This window comes from Heteronotia binoei, chromosome 11, assembly GCF_032191835.1.
Source record: "Heteronotia binoei isolate CCM8104 ecotype False Entrance Well chromosome 11, APGP_CSIRO_Hbin_v1, whole genome shotgun sequence".
Classification (NCBI taxonomy): Eukaryota; Metazoa; Chordata; class Lepidosauria; order Squamata; family Gekkonidae; genus Heteronotia; species Heteronotia binoei.
In genome coordinates, this window is record NC_083233.1 from 68,637,844 (window position 1) to 68,658,973 (window position 21,130).

A 21,130-nucleotide genomic window follows, 5' to 3' on the forward strand; every position below is an offset into this window, starting at 1 on the left:
AAATTTATTAGATTATATATAAATTCTAATTTCCACCAGTTTAACTCATTGTATCAGTTGCCATCCAACACAGGGCAGCTGACAAATGAAGGCAGTGCAGAGAAGGCGAAAAACCTGGGACCACCAAGCCCCTCGGGCGGGATCCCAGGGGAAAATTCCTTCTCGACTCCAAGAAAGGCAATCAGCTGGAACCAGCCTGCACTGTCGGGTTAAAATGGTGGGGGGCCTCTCTGGAGGACGTTGCAAGCATCAGGTGATGCTCAGGTGGGGCCAGAATGAAGATAGGAAGAGAGAGTTGCCTCTCTGGGGGACGTTGCAAGCATCAGGTGATGCTCAGGGGGGCCAAAATGAAGATAGGAAGAGAGTTGCCTCTCTGGAGGACGTTGCAAGCATCAGGTGATGCTCAGGTGGGGCCAGAATGAAGATAGGAAAAGAGTTGCCTCTCTGGAGGATGTTGCATCAGGTGATGCTCAGGTGGGGCCAGAATTAAGATAGGAAAAGAGAGTCAACTCTCTGGGGGACGTTGCAAGCATCAGGTGATGCTCAGGTGGGGCCAGAATGAAGATAGGAAAAGAGAGTCACCTCTCTGGAGGACGTTGCAAGCATCAGGTGATGCTCAGGTGGGGCCAGAATGAAGATAGGAAAAGAGAGTCACCTCTCTGGGGGACGTTGCAAGCATCAGGTGATGCTCAGGTGGGGCCAGAATGAAGATAGGAAAAGAGAGTCACCTCGCTTAGGAGAGGACTGTGCCTCTCTCTGGGATCGTTGCAAGCATCATCTGATGCTCAGCTCTGGCTAGGATGGGCGGGCATTTTTATAGCCGGACATATTATGACCTAGGAGGACCTGAAGCATTATGAGCTTGGGCAGGGTGGCTAGGCTTCATTGTGATTGAAGAAAGAGGCTCAGGTGGCAGAGGTCAGAGCAGCTTACCATCTCCTTTTTAATGGCATTTTTAATTTATTTAATATAAAATCTTACATGACTTCCCTCTCAACGTATGTCATGTTACCATCAGAAATTGAATTCCAAACACTTTATTGAATGTTCCCAACTGAATTTCATCCAAGCTCTAAGGCTTCTTCGTTGGGACTATGTGGCCCTGAGGATGAGAATCTTATTAAGTTATCACAGGACTCCAGGTTAATATAAAACAAAATAAAACTTTTATTTGTACAATAAGCATGTTGGTTGATAAGTTTAATTCTTCAGTGAATGATAATGACTTCTGACTGAGGTGTCACTCTCACTTCACACACTCCTCCCTCTCAAATCCTCCTTCCTAACTCAATTTTCTGACAGCTTCTGTCTCTCACAATCCTATAATACTCTCACAATAGTAGGTTTTGGCTCTCTCTCTCTCTAGCCCCTAATAGGCTCTCTAAAGCAAGGGTGTCAAACATACAGCCTGGGGGCTGAATCAGGCCCTGGGAGGGCTCTTATCAGGCCCCCAAGCAACTGGCGGTCATCTGCTTCCTTCTCCCTCTCTCTAGCTTCCTTATGCATCACAGCTTGCTTTACGAGGCTTGCTCAATCGCACAGGCGCTACAGAGCAAAGCCTCTATTTTCTCCATTGACTGAGGGTCCTCAATCGCACAGCAGAGCTACTGAGCCAAGCCTCTCTTCCTTCTAATGGCTGAGACTCCTCCCCCTCCTCATCCCCTGGAGAAGGAAGGAAAGAGCCAGAGCTTCCTTTGCCAAGTTCCCTGGATCCCATGAGAGAAATACAAAAAAAGCACCTTTAAGACCAATGAGTGCAATTGTTTTAAGCATGTTTTATTTTGGGTTTTTTTTAAAAGAAATCTTTAATTGTGTGTGTGTGTGTCCTTTATAAAGTTTATATCTCTGCTACCTAATCTTAAATAGGTACACACATGGCCTGGCCCAACAAGGTCTCATTTATGTCAGATTCGGCCCTCATAACAAATGAGTTTGACACTTCTACTCTAAAGTATTTTGCTTTTCTTCCATAGAATTGTAATGCCTTTCACAGCATTATATGGGATTCTAATCAGAAGAGACTGCTTCTCAGACTCTGCAGACTGCTGCCTGACCACAATTGACAGTTAACTGCTGTCACTTCTCTGAGAGTTCACTGCTGACTGACTTCTCTCACTCCCCCACCACGTACTTCTTAGCTCCACCCACACAGCCACCAGCCAATCACCTTACTCATTCCCCCTCTTTCATCCTGTTTCTCTACTGCAACTTACCAACAATGAAAGGAACACACATATATAAATTCAAATCTTTCAACAGAGTTTTCAACATAAGAGAAAACAGAGGTGGTTTGCCATTGCCTGCTTCTACCCTGGGTTTCCCTGGATGCCTGCCATCCAAGTATGAACCAGGGCTGACCCAGCTTTGCTTCTGAGATCAGATGCGCCGGGGCCACCCAGGTGAGGCCCTGGGGTAAGGAGCCTTTCTCTAATCGAAAAGGCTTGTCCCACTTGTGAGTCTCCTTGCATCAGAGGACGGTTTCCCTCTTACCAGAATGGGATCTTCGGATCCAACCCACATTTCAGAGTGCTTATGGTAAAATACAGCCATACAGAGACATTTCATCACAGCTATTCCCTCCCAAGTAAGTGGCTTTAGGATCACAACCTGGTTCGCCCAGTGTGGTGAACCATCTCAGTCCTGAAGATTTTGTCTTCGCAAACATTTCACGGCAACATCCTCAGGGACCGCTGGATTTTGCACACCTGGATCTGAGTTTGGACTTGCTGAGATCCTGTCTAAACTCCATGTGCGGCGTGTGTTCTCCAACAGAAATGCCAAGGTATAGTTCAAGCAGCTAGAAAACAAACATGACAGTGCGGAGTGCACATTTTATTAAAGCGATGGAGATTATACAGGGCATTAAAGTTCACATTATGATGAGACACCATAGGATTTCTGATAGCGCTGTATGGTCCTACTTTGTAAGTTCTGCTTCCTTTAACATGCGCTGTTAAATATATATGGTTTGTCTCAGCTCTTTTTTCAAATTTCTGCTTGTTTCCATGTTTCTAACCTATAAAGGGACCTCAGTGTTAGTATTAAGCAATGAAAAGACCACTAAGTAGAACAATATTTCCAAATTTGATTAAACGTATATTCAAATCAGTTCTCAAATTCTTATATCAATTAGTAAAACATTTATACCAGGGGTGTCAAACATGCGGCCCAGGGGCCAAATCAGGCCCCCGGAGGGCTCCTACCAGGCCCCTGAGCAGCTGGCTCTTGTCTGCTTCCTTCTCCCTATCTCTTGCTTCCTTCTGCATCACACCTTGCTTTGCCAGGCTTGCTCAATCGCACAGGAGCAACAGAGCAAAACTTTGATTTTCTCCACTGGGTGAGGCACCTCCCCCCTCCTGGTCCCCTGGGGAGGGAGGGAAAGAGCAAGAGCTTCCTTTGCCCAGTTCCCTGGATCACACAGGAGAGATACAAAGAAAGCATCTTTAAGACCAACAAGTGCTAATGTTTTAAGCAAGTTTTATTTTAAGGTTTTTTTAAAAAAATCTTTAGTTGTGTTTGTCCTTGTTCTTTAAAAAGTTTATATCTCTGCTACCTAATCTTTAATAGGTACACACATGGCCCGGCCCAACACAGCCCGGCTGGCCCGACAAGATCTCATTTATGTCAGATCCAGGCCTAACAACAAATGAGTTCGACACCCCTGGTTTATACAATACACAGACAAAGTTAATAAACAAATTTCAGGCACAAAAACACATTTCCCACCAGTACAATCCTTAACCAGAGTATATCCTCTCTTAATTTCCTTTAACCCCCCAATAAATTAAAGTCCAATCGTAGGAATCCACAGTGATTCCTTCCTTCCTTGCATCTCTCAAACACCTGACATTTGTGTCTTGCGGCTCTCAAACGTCTCACGTTTATTCTACGTGGCTCTGGCCACCCCTGTACTAGACTGAGAGGCGCATTAAAACGTTATAGATTTTTACCTCCAGAGTTCATGAAAACAATCTGAGATCCAAACACCACGCTCTGGTTTCACTGCCTCTTCAGGCTCCTGTGGCCTTTCTGCACCTCCAGTGTTGCTGATTTGCCTCATATTTTGGCAATCCCCATTTTAAAATAAATCCAGGCTGCTGGAAAGGAAGCTCGCTAATATTTAGAAGCACACAGGTTAGTATCCCCTAACTGGAGAAAGACATAGAGAGCCAGAAGCAAAATGCTGCATTTGATATATGTTTGCTCAAAATTGCAGGCCCCAAAGGAAACCAGGGCTCCTAGTGGGGAGGGATGTGAGCAGGGTTTTCATATCTCCTCAGGCAATGCCAAAGCACACTACTGGCCAGAGTGCCCCTGGAGTAAGGCTGAGGAAATTAAGGCTTGCAACAAGTCACTCTTGCAGAGGAAGGCCATGGCAAACCACCTCTGCTTGTCCCCTGACTTGGAAGCCCCTTTGCTGCGGTTGCTGTAAGCAGGTCTGGTTCTTGGAAGGGAGACCACCAAGGAAGACTCTGCAGAGGAAGGCCGTCACAAACCACCTCTGCTTCTCCCTTGCCTTGAAAGCCCTTTGCTGGGGTTGCTGAAAACAGTGTTGGTTCTTGGATGGGAGACCACCAAGGAAGACTCTGCAGAGGAAGACCAAGGCAAGCCACCTCTGCTTCTCACTTGCCTTGAAAGCCCCTTGCTGGGATTGCTGTAAGTAGGGCTGGTTCTTGGATGGGAGACCACCAAGGAAGGCTCTGCAGAGGAAGGCCATGGCAAACCACCTCTGCTTCTCCCTTGCCTTGAAAGCCCCTTGCTGGGGTTGCTGAAAACAGTGTTGGTTCTTGGATGGGAGACCACCAAGGAAGGCTCTGCAGAGGAAGGCCAAGGCAAACCACCTCTGCTTCTCCCTTGCCTTGAAAGCCCCTTGCTGGGGTTGCTGAAAACAGTGTTGGTTCTTGGATGGGAGACCACCAAGGAAGGCTCTGCAGAGGAAGGCCAAGGCAAACCACCTCTGCTTCTCCCTTGCCTTGAAAGCCCCTTGCTGGGATTGCTGTAAGTAGGGCTGGTTCTTGGATGGGAGACCACCAAGGAAGGCTCTGCAGAGGAAGGCCATGACAAACCACCTTTGCTTTCTTCATGGTCCAGCTTTCACACTCATACATAGTCACCATGGGAAATTCCATGGCTGCCAGGTCTGTGTTGGAAAATATCTGAAGACTTTGGGGGTGGAGCTGGGAGAGGGCAGGGTTTGGGGAGGGGAGAGGCCTCAGCGTGGTACAGTGCCATCGAGTCCACCCTTCCAAGCAGCCATTTTCTCCAGCGGAGCTGATCTCTGCCAGCTGGAGAGCAGTTGTAAAAGTGGGGGGTCTCCAGGCCCCACCTGGACACCGGCAAGCAGGCCCGTAGCTAACCAAGGGCCCATGGGGCTTGGCCCCCTGACAGATGTTTTGGACCCCTCACCCCTTTCCCATGGCTATCCCCCTCCTATGTAATTTAAATTGCGCCACTGCCCTTTCCGTACCATTTAAAGGGCCTGCCAATCAACTGATTGACAGGCTCTTTAAATTATGCAGGAGGGAGAGGGATGGCCCCCAGCATCTCAGCTGTCTGCACTCACCCCCATGGGCCCCTCCCCAGTGCCCCCCTCTCCCTGTGGCCCCTAGCTATGGGGTTACTGGCAATCCTAGCATGAATGAACTTCTGTCTTGGTCGCCAATGACACATCCTTACACACTTAAGGATCTTTTCTTGATGCTGCAGGGCTGCCTTCCCAGACTTTCTTCTTAAGTACACCCAAAGCTAGAATCTACCCCCGGCAAGCTGGGGCAAAAGCACAGGGCAGATTTATCACTGCCCCAGTTCTGCTTTTTCCTCTGAAGTCTGAATCAGTCCTAAATTAATCTAATGCAGATAAGAGGGAATGCCATAAGGCCAGAATTCGCTGGAAAATTGGTCCAAAAGCGCCTCACCGCAGTCAACTTCCAATTGACCCGTTTAACCCATTCTCTGCCCAAGTCCCACGTGCACCCACCAAACGCCTCCCTTTCACTTGAATCCCATTCCCATGGCTAAGTATGCAATGGCTGCGATCACACCCACTAAATAATGCACTTCCAGCCCACTTTCAATGCACTTTCCAGCTGGATTTTACAGTGAACTGGCAAAATCCAGTTGGAAAGTCCCGGGGCTTTTTTAAAAACAGGAACGCACAGGAACGCAGTTCCTGCTGGCTTTGTATCAGGGAGGGTGGCCTAATATACAAATGAGCTCCTGCTGGGCTTCTTCTACAAAGAAAGCCCTGGAAAGTGCATTGAAAATGTATTGAAAGTGTATTATTTCTTTTGTATGCGACTGCAGCCAATGAGTTGCATGCATTGCAGGTGTTGCCATTCGAGAACAACCGGGATCCTTCGGGGACTTCCGCGAGGCTTAGTTTTTGGCAAGTCACGCTGTCGACAAAGGTCCAGGAGCAAGACCAGAGGAAGAAAAGGAGCAGCCTCCCCGCCCCCGACCCAACACACACACAAAAAGAGTTTTGCAGTTACCATCTTTTCCTTGGCTGGACAAAGCAGAAATCCCACCGATGCAGCGGCCTCAAAAGATCAGGTGGCTCCGCGTCTGCAAAAGAAGACAGCATGGCCTTTGTCCCGCTGGTTTTCCTCGAGGAGGGAAATGAAATCATACAAAAGCATCGCCTATCGTGCACCTGCTAATGGTACAGCTGCACCGCTAAGAGCGTGCGGAGCAAGAGCCGCATTCCTGATGGAAACTCCAACGCCGCACATCTACAGACATTCCCCGACTCCTTCTCGCAGAGATCTAGCCCTGCAAACTCACCCTATATTCTTTTCATCGTTCTTCCCCGCCTCGCAATCTCGCTTGGGCTCTTCCACCGTTCTTTCCAGGGGACAGCTACGGAGGACAATACCACTTGTAACCTGATATAGGGGCGTTCCTTTCCTCTTTGGATAATACCATTGCGTTCCTTTCCTCTTTGGGTAATACCATTGCGACCTCGGAGCTACAGCTTTGGCGAATACCAAACGAAAGTTCCAAAGGGGGTGGCAGCGGACCATGCCATATATCTGAGACCCAGAATGGGTATGGTAGGGAGTTTTAAAAAGCTACAGGAGCCCAGGAGGGACAAAATTGGTGTTGGAAGAGGATGGTTGGTTGGTCTGGGGCGCCTTATGTGGAAACACACGAGGATCAAAGGAGTCTTGTAGGGCGCTATTTATAGCCGGCTGTCTCTTTTTTACTGTATGCCAACTACGTGTTTTTTTATTAATTGCAGCACAATAAGCAATAATTAAAAAATAAGGGAGTCAGGAAGCTGTTTTAGCTGAGGTTTTCAGCCTCAGGAGTCCTGAGTAGGTTACGGTTATGAGTTGTCCCTGTGAGATTCTGACAGAGAGCTCTCATAGAATTACACTTTCCCGTTCCTTAGAAATAAGCCCTTTTTTTGGTGGTGGGGGGGGGGACCTAAAAATCTGGAGTTTGCAGGTCTATGCATGTTTACTTAGGAGTAAGTCAATTGTTCACAGTAGTAGGAATTAGGCTACAATACTGAACAAAGTCTTAGTCCAGTGGCACCTTTAAGACCAACAAAGTTTTATTCAAAGTATAAGCTTTTGTGTGCATGCACACTTCTTCAGATAATGTGTAAATAACATGGATGTATAAGTACCGTGTTGGGGGAGGGGGGAAATGCATGCAATTCATAGGGGGGGGATCCACAGTGGGGAGAAAGGTAGAAATAATCAGGGTCAACTCACATAACATGAAATGTACAATTAAAACAAGGATTCAGGATCAAATGACAGGGATAGGAAACTGGAAATGATCCCTAGAGCTCCCACCATTAAACCCAGATAAATTCTGTTGCAACTCCTATAAGGCAGTGCAAGAATAGACAGCAATGTTGAGTTATCGGTATCAGCCTACTATCTGGGAAGTGGTTCCCACTAGAATTAGAGCGTGGTATAATCAAATTTTGGCATCTGATAGATTTAATTGGGACCCCAAAGACTATTAAAGATAAAAATCTATTGGAAAGATTCAAAGATCTGGTGGATTCATTGTTTACAGTTGAAATATCTAACAGAAGACCCTAAATTAGGAAGACATTACACAGGCCATTGACAAATTTTGTAATTTTAGTTAAAACTTATGATGGTGAACCCAAACAATTGATCTCAAAATTATATAAATTCTTAATCCTTATGGAATCTAATAATTCAACAATTTACCAAAAAACATGATAAAAGGAAGGACTGTTGGATTTAAATTATCAACAATGGGACAAGCTTCGAGCATTATCGATCAATAAGTGCAATATCTCTACCCTAAAACTGCAGTCTTTTATACTAATAAGGTGGTATCTCACTCCTTTGCAACTATTTCACATAAAGAAAAATATTACCCCATTATGTTGGAAGAACTGTGGGGCAATATCCCCCTTTGGGGGGGATCCAGGAGCACCAGCCCTCTCACTAGGAAAGGCCGCTTGCCGAAGACGGAGGAGAGCCAGTCTCGGAAGCTCCTGAATGGGGGGAGGCCAAGCCTCTGCCCACCATTTTAACCCGACAGTGCAGGCTGCTTCCAGCTGATTGCCTTTCTTGGAGTCGAGAAGGAATTTTCCCCTGGGATCCCACCCGAGGGGCCTGGTGGTCCCAGGTTTTTCGCCTTCTCTGCACTGCCTTCATTTGTCAGCTGCCCTGTGTTGGATGGCAATTGATACAATGAGTTAAACTGGTGGAAATTAGAATTTAAATTCTGTCCTTTGGTTGCGGAAAAGCCTGTTTAAAACTGGGATGTCAAGAGGCTTGAGGGCAAAGGCAGGCCTGCCCACTCTTTTCACCAGACACTGCCAGTGTGCCTGGTGAAATCCCCACTCTGTGGTATTACATACTGATTGGGAGACATCTCACAAGGAGGAAGCTCCACACCACAGGAACCCTGGGCAGGGCTGGGTCTGATACTTCCTGCCCACAGCTCTGCCTACTGCTGTATTTGGAGTCCATGAAGTATCAGTGAACACTCCATGACCACCGGATCTTGGGGGAAAGAGGAACAAACAAAAATGTATTAGAGGGAGTGGGAAATCAATGTCTCAGGAGATAAGTTTTATAACTTAACAGAGGGCCACCAACAGGCTTTGAAACTGGGTATGGAAATGAAACCAGAGGGTGGCTCATCACAAGGAAGCCAAGCTACCCCCCCACGCCCCCTCACAATGCTGTCCCCCTGGGTTATAAAGCCACTGACTTGGTGGTCTCCCATCAAAGTAGTAACCATGGCCAGACTGGGCTAACTGGAGCCCTACTAGTCAAAGTGCAGAATGTGACAGCACTGCCATAGGAAATACCAGTATTTGTTGACTACTTATTGAAATTAGATGTCACAAGATAAATATAAAATGCAGATATCAAATACACTCAGGGTGGTCTGTTGACAAGACTGTGAGAGATCTGGGCTTGGATCCCCTCTTGACCCTGTCTGATCTTCCCTGGGTACCCTTCAGCCAGTCTCTCTCTCTGCCAAACTAACCTCACAGTTTTGTTGAGACAACAGAACGAGAACTAAATGAGAGTGGGAGTGGAGAGTTTCCAAAGTTGATTTTGAGGGGGACCAATATACTCTGCATTACAGCAGTCCCACCTCAGTGTCAAACTGGCAGGGACCCAGCTGGCTGGGTCAGCCATATCAAGGTCTGGGGCCATTTTATGGGCTAGGCTCTTCTGTCCTTAGCTGGGTCTAAGATCCCTTAAAATCAATGGGTTAACTACAGTTTAGGGGGCATGCACGTACATCAGATTATATCTTCCTAACTAAAATGGGACTTGCTTCTAGGTAAAGGTGAGCAGACCAAAATGTGAGTTTCTGAGTGCAAGCACACTTCCTCAAAGTGAAGTGAAACCCGTCTATACATATAATGCACAGGTCGAACAGCAAATAGCATACAACATAATGAAATGTTTTAACGAATTTAAACAGGAAAAACAAGCTAAGTTTATAAGGTCATCGTAGGCAGTTTTGTAGAAAAAGGTGCCGGAGCTCATTAGCACAACTCATTTGCATATGCCACACACCCCTGACATCACCGGAAGGTGGACTCGATTTGATCAGCTCAGCATCTACCTTCAAATGCTCCTTGAATTATAATCGTCCTAAGAAAATCTTACTCCCTTCATACTTTTTAAATGACTCTCTCCTAGGTGGTCACATTGGCATGAAGATTTCCATCTGTCTGTTTGAAATGTTTTGGTTAATTTCCCATTTTGTGAGGGGGAAAATATTAGAAAGTTCGTCAAACCTTAGAATTCAGCAAAATTCTCACCAGAGTTTAAACAATGGAGCCCAGAAGCAATTATTGGGGTGTGTGGGCGGTAAGAAAGAAAGAGCACAATGGAATGTAGAGGTTCCCGAGCTCTGCTCTTCTGACTTCCTGCCCAAAATGAGGCCTGGTTGTTTGGATTTAATAGGGCTTCAGACCAAAACAACCTTGTTCAGTGTTCAATACAGATGGGGGCCATGACTTTTCAATTATCTGACCTTCAACGACTTCCCAGTTCAGCTGACCAACTTTCCTCCTTCCCCATCTTCAGTGCAGGTTGAAGTTTTTCAAATCCACCATCTCCTACTGCCTCCCTCCCTTTCTCTCTCTCTGTCTTTCTGTCCTTTTCTTTCTGTCTTCCTTCCCGTCTTTCTGTCCTCCTTCCTTTGTGGGGCCGAGCCATGCATGTCATAAAATGTATTGCCGGGTAGTAGAGATATAAACTTTATAAAGGATACAGATGAACCCAATTAAAGATTATTTTTAAGATGAAACAAAGGAACTCTGGACTCCTACTTTGTCCTACAAAAAAAAAAAGCTTAGTTCAGGGGTGTCAAACTCATTTGTTACGAGGGCCAAATTTGACAAAATGGGACTTTGCGGGGCTGAGCCATGCATTTCGTTAGACGTATTTCCAAGTAGTGGAGATATAAGCGTAATAAAGGGCACAGATAAACACAATTAAAGACATTATTCTTAACTTAAAATACAAACATGCTTAAAACTCTTGTGATATGTTGTTTAAAATGGAAAGGTGGGGGAATACTGGGATTTGGCAATGCAATTTTTAAAATTAAACATGAAGAAAAAGCACAAAGATCATAGCAGAAACTAAAAATATAAAATACTCTGAGCCTGGGAAAACATGAAATGGTCTCCCCTCCACACTTTGCAAGCTTCTCTTCCCCCCGACCCCCAGGTCTACTCAGAATGGCAATGGCTCTCTCCAGTATAATATCCCCCTTTGGATGTGGGATCCCAGGTTAAGAGTACTCACTAGGCACCAGTTCATTCATCAGAGACAAGTTGGCTCAAAGGAGCAATCCTTTATTTTCAAGGCGCTTCAGCTGGCCATATATGCTGCAAAAAGCTGCAAAAACACAGCCTTAGCTCCAGTCCATTGAAATACATTGCAGCACTAAGTTGCAAGGAAAACATGGAATGGATTTTCCATTAAGAACAGTGGGTGCAGAGACCTCAATGGAAAATCCATTCCATGTTTTCCTTGCAGCTTTGCAAGCCCAAAAGCCAGCAAAGACAAGGCAAAAGGAGCTGGAAATGTCATCCTCAGCATCAGAGCTGAGGACAGGAGGGGGAGAAAAGATTAAAGCCCTGGGCAGGCCAGGTATGGCCCGTGGGCTGGGAGTTTGACACCCCTGGTCCAGAGGAACTGGAGGCCACTGTTTCAGACAGTACACTGGAATACATGGAACAATGGTCTGATCTGTCAAGAGTCACTCCATCTTGTTCCTCTTGCCATATGTATCCAGCTATACAATACTATGCTTGTGCTAGCTATGCCACTTAGATGTAGTGTCTGCTTGTTGCTTATCTGAAGGGAGGATGGTATGTCTGGGAGCTGGCTAGTTGCTGTGTAACCAAGGCTGCGAATAGGTGGAAATGTGACCTGAGAAATGATAATGACACCTGTGGTGATGAGAGCTTAATAGAAACCCTGCACAAAACCTCCGCTTTAGCTTGGCGTGCTTTGGCTTGAATTATAACGGTCAGGGCAAAGGTTTATAAGTTGGGAGAACTGGTGGGCTTGTCAGTTCTGACAACGCGTGTGTATGCCCATGAAGCTGAAATAAAGATCTTGAACTCCACTTGTCTTTTCCTTGGCTCTGGGTCTGACATGATCCTGCAGGGCTCTTATGTTCTTATCCAGGGGTCTCCCTCTAAAGTATTCAACATACAAAGACACATGGAAGGGTTTTGTATTCCCCTGTATCTTGGAATAAGCAGCTTTTATTTTTTTTTTATCTAGAAAAAAGAACAGAGAATATTGAGTGTAAAAATCCCTGTAATGGGTACAATTTAAGTCAGCAGAAGTTCCACATTCAGAATAACTAGTGTTTCAGCACAGAATTTGCGTCCGAGAAGCCGTAACAAAAACGCTGATATTCACGGCTGATGAATAAAGTACAGTCAGAAAAGAAGCAACGCCCACAGACAGTGAAACTTTGGCCTTGAGAAATGGGGGGAAAAAAACCTTGTATCCCTTACAGTCTGATGCATCTTAAATCATTTTCTCCTGTATATCTAAGGTAGTAAAATTACATAATCCGTCTGACATTAAAAGCAGTCTTCTACTTCTGTTGAGTCTGAATGAAGGCTCCACACACTCTGGCCCACAGAGGTAGGAGTTAGGCAATCATTTTCAGCGCCATGTCTGTCCTCTTCCCTGGTTTGGCCTGTTCACGTATCACCAATTACATTCATCGAAGAAGTGGGTAAAGAGTGCCACTTGGGAGAGGTCAGGCTTCTAACAGCTGGCTGTGATTTATGCAGCTCATCGTGCACCATGCTCCACAATGGGTTCTCGTTCAGTCCGAGTCGTCTCCACAGCCATCGCTGCCTTCAGGATCGCTATTCTGAAAGGGAAAGGAACAAACAGTCCATCGATTGTTTTGGAAACAAGTTGCAAAGAGACACAGAAAGCTGCTATCAGTAGAAGAAAAGGTTTTGTTCCAGTGTTCCCTCTAAGCTGAGTTTGCATGAGCTAGTTCACAGATGTTGGGGCGTTTTTTAAGAGCCCTGTGGCACAGAGTGGTAAAGCTGCAGTACTGCTGTCTGAGCTCTCTGCTCACGACCTGAGTTCGATCCCCGGCGGTAGCTGGGTTCAGGTAACCAGCTCAAGGTTGACTCAGCCTTCCATCCTTCCGAGGTTGGTAAAATGAGTACCCAGCTTGCTGGGGGGAAAGTGTAGATGACTGGGGAAGGCAATGGCAAACCACCACGTAAAAAGTCTGCCATGAAAAAGTTGTGATGTGATGTCACCCCAGAGTCGGAAACGACTGGTGCTTGCACAGGGGACTACCTTTAGCTCACAGATTTTTAGCCTCTAGCTCACACATTTTTTTCTTAGCTCAGGAAGGATGACCCCAGAGCACACTAATTTATGCAGGAGCTCACCGCTTTAATACCAGTAGCTCACAAAGTAGAATTTTTGCTCACAAGACTCTGCAGCTTAGAGGGAACATAGCTTTGTTCCTGCTTTTAAAAAGGAAGAATGGCATGCTCTTTATCTAAATTATGTTTTCCTTCTTCGTGAGGACTCATTGCTTGTAATTTCGGAGAGCATTATACCAGCTATTGAACTGAATGTTTGGAACCTCATAAAAAAAATGATTGGCTTGCTCCTTGTACAAAAGTGAAGGGCAACAATGGGTCTCAGTGCTTATATTCATGGAGAGCGTTTACCAGCAATGAAACAGAAGGTTTTGTACTTGCTTATGAAAAGATACTGGCTTGCTCTTTATCACAGCTCAACAAGAGAAAGATGTTAAGACTTCTGATGAAGTGGCAACACAAAACAAGCCTACAACTAGTGACTAGCTCAAGGTCAAGCAAGTGGAGGAGTGGGAAATCAAACCCAGTTCTCTCAGTTTAGAGTTTGTGCACTTAACCACTATATTGAACTGGCTCTCCCGTGGCAACACATATACACACAGGCCACCAAGTTAATCAAATGCAGTCCTCAATAAAACTCCCTTGAATTGCCACTTAAAGATCAAGTGACAGGGCCAGGAGCACCTCCTAGGGGAGGCTGTTCTATAATCATTGGGCTATCACTGAAAAGACCCTCTCTCGTGTACCTACCACACGAGCTTCTTTGATTGATGGGACAGTCAGGAGTGCCTTTCCCTGTGATCTTTATTCCCAGGGAGGAATAAATGATGGCAGAAGATGGTCCTTCAGACACCTGAGTTCTGCGACCTCAAGATCCTAACTGAAATTGATCATGGTAGACCAAAACCATGGCAAGTTCAAGAGCTGTCAGCAATTTCAGCAAAGGCAGTTTCGTCTCCCTTACCTTTGGCTCTTGGTTGTCCACCAGTGATTTAGAGGCCGTGGAACTGAAGTCATGGTTGGAGAGAGTTTCTAGCCAGCTCACCATAGACTTCTCTTCCTTCTCTGTATTTACGATCGTGGGGTAGATGTATTGCTCTTTGAAAGCCGCAATCTTCTCCTCCTCGTCGGCCCACTCCAGGGCCTCGTGGAGGCCGTCGTTCCCAAACCGTCTGTTGTACTTTTCAAAGTGGACCCGTTCCAAAACCAGGCCCAAGCCCGGCGCTTTGGGGACGTCCACTTTCTCCTCTCCCCAGCTCCGTTCCAGGATCGCCTCGGGGGCGTAACCCTTGACGATGGCGATCACCAGCCCGATCATCTTCCGGATCTGGTGCATCATAAAGCTCTGGCCCTTCACCTTGATGACCGCCAGCTCAATGCCGTCCCTCACAAAGGGCTCCTCGCAGTACATCTCCATGATGTAGCGTTTGGCGCTGGGGTCTTTGGGCCCCTTCTGAGAGGTGAAGTTGTGGAAGTTGTGAGTCCCCTTGTAGCAAACCAGCAGCCTCCTGACGGTCTCCAGGGTCTCTGGGCTCAGGCGGTACGTCTCGTCCTGAGGATCCCGATCTTTGTGGGCGAAGGCAAAAGTCGGAAGCATATACGAGTAGGTCCGGGCGTCGCATTTGTTCTTTGAGCTGAATCCTCCCGTGACCCTTTTGAGCCCTAATTGCAAAAGAAAGAGAGAAAGAAAACCCATAAACTGGATTCCCGGACTGAGGTGGTTTCAAGTCAACAGAGGCTCATTCTATTCTGGCAAGACCGTATTCAAAGCTGGGGGCATTCAAATTTTTGGGCTTAAGATCCTGCCCCTCTTCAAACCCACCTTTCAAAATACAAGAACAGGGGTGTCGAACTCATTCGTTAACAGGGTCGGATCTGACATAAGTGAGACCTTGGCAGGCCAGGCCAGGCCATGTGTGTCATAAAATGTAATGCCAGGTAGTGGACACAAACACAATTAATTTTTTTTTAATCCCATAAAATAAAACATGCTTAAAATATTAGCACTCTTGCAATATTTTGCTTATTTAACAGTCTCTGATAACTAACACCTCTTGCTCTGAATAATTGCATCAAAAACTGGAGACAATGTCTGTGCTGTAGCAATCTTGAGTATGCTGTTCAGGTGTTGTTCAGATGTGTATCTGTAAATTGAAAACCTACTTTTGATTTGCTCACGGGCCTGATAGGACCCCTCCAGGGGCCTAATCTGGCCCCTGGGCTGCATGTTTGACACCCCTGTACTAGAAGTTTTTCCAAGGCTCAAGATGACTGTGGGAATGAACACATGAAGCTGTCTTATACTGAACCAAGCCCCTGGTCCACCAAGGTCAGTATTGAGAGTCAGTTTGGTGTAGTGGGAGAACTGGGTTTGATTCCCCACTCCTCCACTTGCAGCTGCTGGCATGGCCTTGGGTCAGCCGTAGCTCTGGCAGAGGTTGTCCTTGAAAGAGCAGCTGCTGTAAGAGCCCTCTCAGTCCCACCCAGCTCACAGGGTGTCTGTTGTGGGGGGGAGGAAGATAAAGGAGATTGTGAGCCACTCTGAGCCTCTGATTCAGAGAGAAGGGCAGGGTATAAATTGATGGTGGTCTTCTTGTTGGATCGCACATGCCTGCTCGCCGCGTTTGAGGAGTTTGCCATTTTAAACCATGCAGTAATCCACTCAGAACCTTCTGAGGACGGAGCAACAGGAAGAAATGGGCCAGAAATCTGTTTTTGGCTTTAATCCTCACCTAGAATTCTTATATGAGCAGGGAGGTAGTCGTTAATTTTTCGTAAAATATCTTCTATCAGCCAGACCTTGAGAGAGACAATCTGTCCAGCCGCAGAGACGCCCTGCATTTGATTCAGATTTAGAAATAGATGTTAGCAAATGGGAAATCCAGAATGTCCATCAGAAACCAAAGAAACCAACAGTGGGTCCAAATCAAAGATGTCTGAAGTCCAGGGACAGCAGCATGAAGACTAACAACATTTATTCCAGAATAAAGTTTAAATTCAGTGGCACCTTCATAGGGGTGGCCAAACTGTGACTCAGGAGCTACATGTAGCTCTTTCACACCTACTGTGTGGCTCTCGAAGACTCCACTGCCCCATCAGCCAGCTTGGAGAAGGCATCTCCAAGAGCCAGTTTGGTGTAGTGGTTAAGTGAGTGGACTCTTATCTGGGAGAACCGGGTTTGATTCCCCCCTCCTCCACTTGCACCTGCTGGAATGGCCTTGGGTTAGCCATAGCTATAGCAGAGGTTGTCCTTGAAAGGGTAGCTGCTGTGAGAGCCCTCTCAGCCCCACCCACCTCATAGGATGTCTGTTGTGGGGGGAGAAGATATAGGAGAGTGTAAGCCTTTGAGTCTCTGATTCAGAGAGAAGGGCGGGGTATCAATCTGCAGTCATCTTTTTCTTCATCATCTGTCACTTTAAATCACTTTTCTAAGCCAAACCAGCCAGTGGCTTGGAGAATGCATTTAAAGTTGCTTTCTTTCCAACTCTTCCTCCCTTCACCTTCTATTTGTTTTTCCTTCCTTCCTTCTTGCTCTCAAACATGACATCCATATCTTGCAGCTCTCAAGCATCTGACATTATTCTATGTGGCTCTTACATTAAGCAAGTTTGGCTACCGCTGTACCATAATGTATCTTAAATAGAAAACTATCTTCAGAGAGATTCTTTCCTCAAAAAGCATTTTATTTAAAAACATTCAATTTAAATTTAAAATGTCAGATTTAATTTTTTTTTTAATCATTGATTTTTTATCCACCTTATCTTAAAGGTGACGCTGGACTGAAACTTTGTTCCAATTCGTGGAATGGATAGCAACCGGGTGCAACGCACATTACAAACCAAATACGAACCCCAATAAAAAAACAGGGAGCACAGGAAGTGCTGTGTCAAGATCAGAATTCCGTTCCCTTCCATCCACTCCGGGAAGTATCCCTACTACACTCTGTTACCTTGTCTGTCCTGGCACACCTCTGAAAAGACATTTTCTTCATGTCTTCCCCGTGGTTCTCTGGGATGCAACCTGACTGAATGAGGGCTGACACCAAGTCATCCTCGATGGTTTTGAACTGAGAATTTCCCAAATTGCGCTGGAGAAAAGAAGAAAAACTCACATGAGCGGAATGTCCGCGCTCAGATGCAGCTAACAGCTATGGGGCAGAACTGCAAATTGGGACACCCCTACCAGACCTTAAGTAAGCCATGGTCTCTCAGCCCCTACTCCCCACTTTGATGTGGAGACAACAGAGAACTCCCCTTACAGGGCTGTTGTATGGAATACAAGATGATGTGTGTACATTTTTGCTTTAGCTCAGGAAAAATGGCCCCAGAGCAAACTAATTTATGCAGCAGCCAAATTGCTCACTCATAACTTTAATGCCAGTAGCTCACAAGTAAAATTCTTTCTCACAGGGCTTTTTTTTTTTTTTGTAGAACAAGCCCAACAGGAACTCATGTGCATATTAGGTCACACCAGGGCTCTTTTTCTAGCAGAAGCTCATCTGCATATCAGGCCACACCCTCCTGATGTAGCCAATCCTTGAAGAGCTTAGAGAGCTCTAATTACAGGGCCTACTGTAAGCTCCAGGAGGATTGGCTACATCAGGGGTGTGTGGCCTAATATGCAGAGGACCTCCTGAATAAATCTCTGTTGGTTTTAAAGGTGCACTTGACTCCTACTTTGTTCTGCTGCTTCAAACCAACCCGGCTGCCCACTTGGATCCAGTTACATGTAGTGTACAATGTTTGCAATAATATAAGAATATAGATTTTATGCACAGTGTTGGTGCACAGTTCTTTTGGATTACTGTTCTTGTAATTGTGTAGCTCATTTCTGTGTTGCTGTTCGGAAACAAAGGTGAGCAGACGGAGGTGAATTCCCTGCCCTGCAGCTCATCCACAGACATTCTCACCATCCGGGGGCTACGTTATCGTGCTTCCACTCAGCCACGTACCTGCATTCCATGATAGCCTTTCCCCGAATACGCCATCAGCAGCACGATCTTCCTCTTTGGGTATCTTTTACTCCCGTCTTCTCTCTCTTCTTGGCTAGCCTTGAGCCGTTTTGCTTCGGGCCCGTTCTCCTCTTGCTTTGCATCCTCTTCCTCCTCTCGGCCGTTGTCGCTCCTCAGCCTTCTTGCCTGGCAGTTAGTCACGATTCTCAGCTCCTCGGCCATCAGAGGATACTGGGCAGGGTTGGAGAGGACAGCGAGAGTCAGTTCAAACAGCAGTGGCCGTGGAGAAGCAGCAAAAGAAACAAGTTCTACCAAGGTGAAGGCAGGGAGAGACCAGCAGCACAGAGAGATTCCCTGCAAAAACGAAATGATTCCCTTAAATTCAGTCTCTGGCACCTCCAGCCAAAAGGTTCCCAGATTCCAGGGCTAAGTTCCCAGAGAACCAGTGCTAGACCCAGAGTTCCATACTGGGCTAACTGGTTTCATGGAGCATCTCAGGATGAGGAAACCTAATAAAGCAGGAAAGAGATCCAGGCTCAAATCCCTGATCGGCCCCAGCCAATGCTTGATCCTGGACCAGTCGGTCCCTCTCCATCCCAGCCACCTCCATGGGTTGCTGTGCTATTTTATTCTCGCAAGAAGAACTACGCACGTTGCGTGGAGCTCCCTGAGGGAAGGGCAGGAGAAAAATCATGTTCTTATAGACAGCTTCAAGAAGGGACTGGATAAACATCTGGAGCAGAGGTCCATCAGTGGCTATTAACCACAGCATATTGATGGAACTCTTTATCTGGGGCAGTGATGCTCTGTATTCTTGGTGCTTTGGGGGGGGGGGCAACAGTGGGAGGGCTTCTGGTGTCCTGGCCCCACTGATGGACCTCCTGATGGTACCTGGGGTTTTTTTTGCCACCTTGTGACACAGATGTTGGACTGGATGGGCCATTGGCCAGATCCAACATGGCTTCTCTTATAGTCTTATGCCTGGTGCAGTGATGCTCTGTATTCTTGGTGCTGGGGGGGGGGGGGCACAGTGGGAGGGCTTCTAGTGTCCTGGCCCCACTGATGGACCTCCTGACACCACCTGGGTTTTTTTGGCCACTGTGTGTAACCAGAGTGTTGGACTGGATGGGCCATTGGCCTGATCCAACATGGATTCTCTTATGTTCTTATGCCAGATAGGTAGATAGGAGTCCCTGCACAGCTCTATCTTTTAAGAAACCCCTGATGTTCAGAACTTAAAAGGGTGTGTTTTGCAACTGGATTTTTTACTGTGTAAGAACTGCAAAAATCCAATTGCAAAGTGCATTATCTAGTGTCGTATGAACGCAACCCAAGCCCCGTAGGATCATCGTCCATCATCTCCAGCATCCCGTTTTCCACCGAGATGTGCCCAGCAGAGCTCTGGCAGCCCAACCCCAAAGCAGCCTTCCAAAGCACCCTCTCTTTAGCCCAGGGGTGGCCAAACTTGCTTATTATGAGCCACAAAGAATAAACGTCAGATGTCTGAGAGTCGTAAGGAAGGACGGAGGGAAGGAAGGAAAGCAAACAGATGGGGGAGGAAGGGAGAAAGGTGGAAAGAAAGCAAATTTAACTCTAAATGCTTTCTCCAAACCGCCAGCTGGCTTGGCGAATAGAGAGAGGTGCCTTCTTCAAGCCGGCTGATGGGGCAGTGGGGGCTTCAAGAGGCACACAATATCTGTGAAAGAGCCACGTGTGGCTCCCGAGCCGCAGTTTGGCCACCCCAGCTTTAGTCTCTAGAGCAGGGGTGGCCAAACTTGTTTAACGTCAGAGCCACATAGAATAAACATCAGATGTCTGAGAGCCGCAAGCCATGAATGTCGGAAGTTTGAGAGCTGCAAAAGACAGGAAGGAAGGAAAACAGATGCGGGAGGGACGAGAGAGAAGTGGAAAGAAAGCAACTTGAAATGCATTCTCCAAGCCATGTAGAAAATGCATTAACGATGGTTGGGGAAATGATTTAAAGAGAGAAATGCCTTCTCCAAGCCAGCTGATGGGCGGTGGGGGCTTCAAGAGCCACATCATAGGTGTGAAAGAGCCACATGTGGATCCGGGGCCACAGCTTGCCCCCCCCCCCGCTCTAGAGACAGACAGCTCAAGATACCTACGCTCCTGAGTCTACTCCGTCGCCAGCTTTTCAGGGCTCTCCCCCAAGCGTCAGCAGCCAGCCTCAGCCCCGGCCAGGATCCGAGCATCGCCGATCTCCCAACAATGCATCAGCTGGGCACCCTCCCCCTCCTCCCCCAAAGCAAGCAGTAGAGAAGGGGCTGGCAGGAGCACCCCCTCCCCAGCTCCCCCCTGCGCAAAGAGAGCGCGGCGGCAGCCAGAGATCCTTTGCCTCGCGCCGCTCCTCCCGCCGCTTACTCCGAAGCCGCCTCGGCAGCGAGGAAGGCGGCGCCGGCTCCGAGCCGCAGGACCACGTGGGGGCCCCGGAGAAAGGAGGAAGGCAGAGCGACGGGAGCCGGCAAAAGACAAGTTTCTGAGAAACGCGTTGTGGGCAGGGTGGAGAGGGAGGCTAGGGGCACGGCGTCTTTCACCAGCGGCAGGTTCGGGCATTGGGCAGAGTCACACCCCTTCGTCAGCCTGGATGCGGGGTGGCCAAAGGGTGGCTCGGAAGACAGATGTGGCTCTTTCACACATGCTGTGTGGCTCTCCAAGCCCCCCCACTGCCCCTCCTTCAGCCTGCTTGGAAAAGGTTTTTCTCTCTTTAAATCCCTTCTCCAAGCCGAGCCAAACGTCGGCTTGGAGAATGCATTTCAAGTTGCTTTCTTTCCACCTCCCTATCTCAAGAAGACTCTTGAGAGTCC

The 21,130-nt window shown here is 47.1% G+C and overlaps 1 protein-coding gene and 1 non-coding gene across 2 annotated transcripts; both read right to left on the reverse strand.

The window, feature by feature from the left end:
* Positions 1-4,195: 4,195 nt before the first annotated feature.
* LOC132579794 (small nucleolar RNA SNORA49) lies at positions 4,196-4,334 on the reverse strand. Its single transcript, XR_009556011.1, has one exon. It is a non-coding gene; the product is annotated as a small nucleolar RNA SNORA49 (small nucleolar RNA).
* A 7,881-nt stretch (positions 4,335-12,215) lies between these two features.
* PUS1 (pseudouridine synthase 1) lies at positions 12,216-20,769 on the reverse strand. Its single transcript, XM_060249698.1, has 6 exons — positions 20,432-20,769; positions 18,306-18,536; positions 17,304-17,441; positions 16,087-16,189; positions 14,319-15,016; positions 12,216-12,876 (listed from the first exon to the last, which is right to left on the reverse strand). Exons 1-6 carry the CDS (start codon positions 20,516-20,518, stop codon positions 12,829-12,831), a joined length of 1,305 nt encoding a protein of 434 aa, XP_060105681.1. The 5' UTR covers positions 20,519-20,769; the 3' UTR covers positions 12,216-12,828.
* Positions 20,770-21,130: the final 361 nt, after the last annotated feature.

Bases quoted from the DNA above. Each gene is read 5' to 3' on its own strand.
- PUS1 (XM_060249698.1), bottom strand. From the start codon at position 20,518: ATGCTCGGATCCTGGCCGGGGCTGAGGCTGGCTGCTGACGCTTGGGGG. The intron at 18,537-20,431 runs GTAGGTATCTTG...AACCCTGCCCAG, and splicing joins GACGGAGTAGACTCAGGAGC to TATCCTCTGATGGCCGAGGA. The intron at 12,877-14,318 runs GTAAGGGAGACG...TTTCCCTTTCAG, and splicing joins TGGACAACCAAGAGCCAAAG to AATAGCGATCCTGAAGGCAG.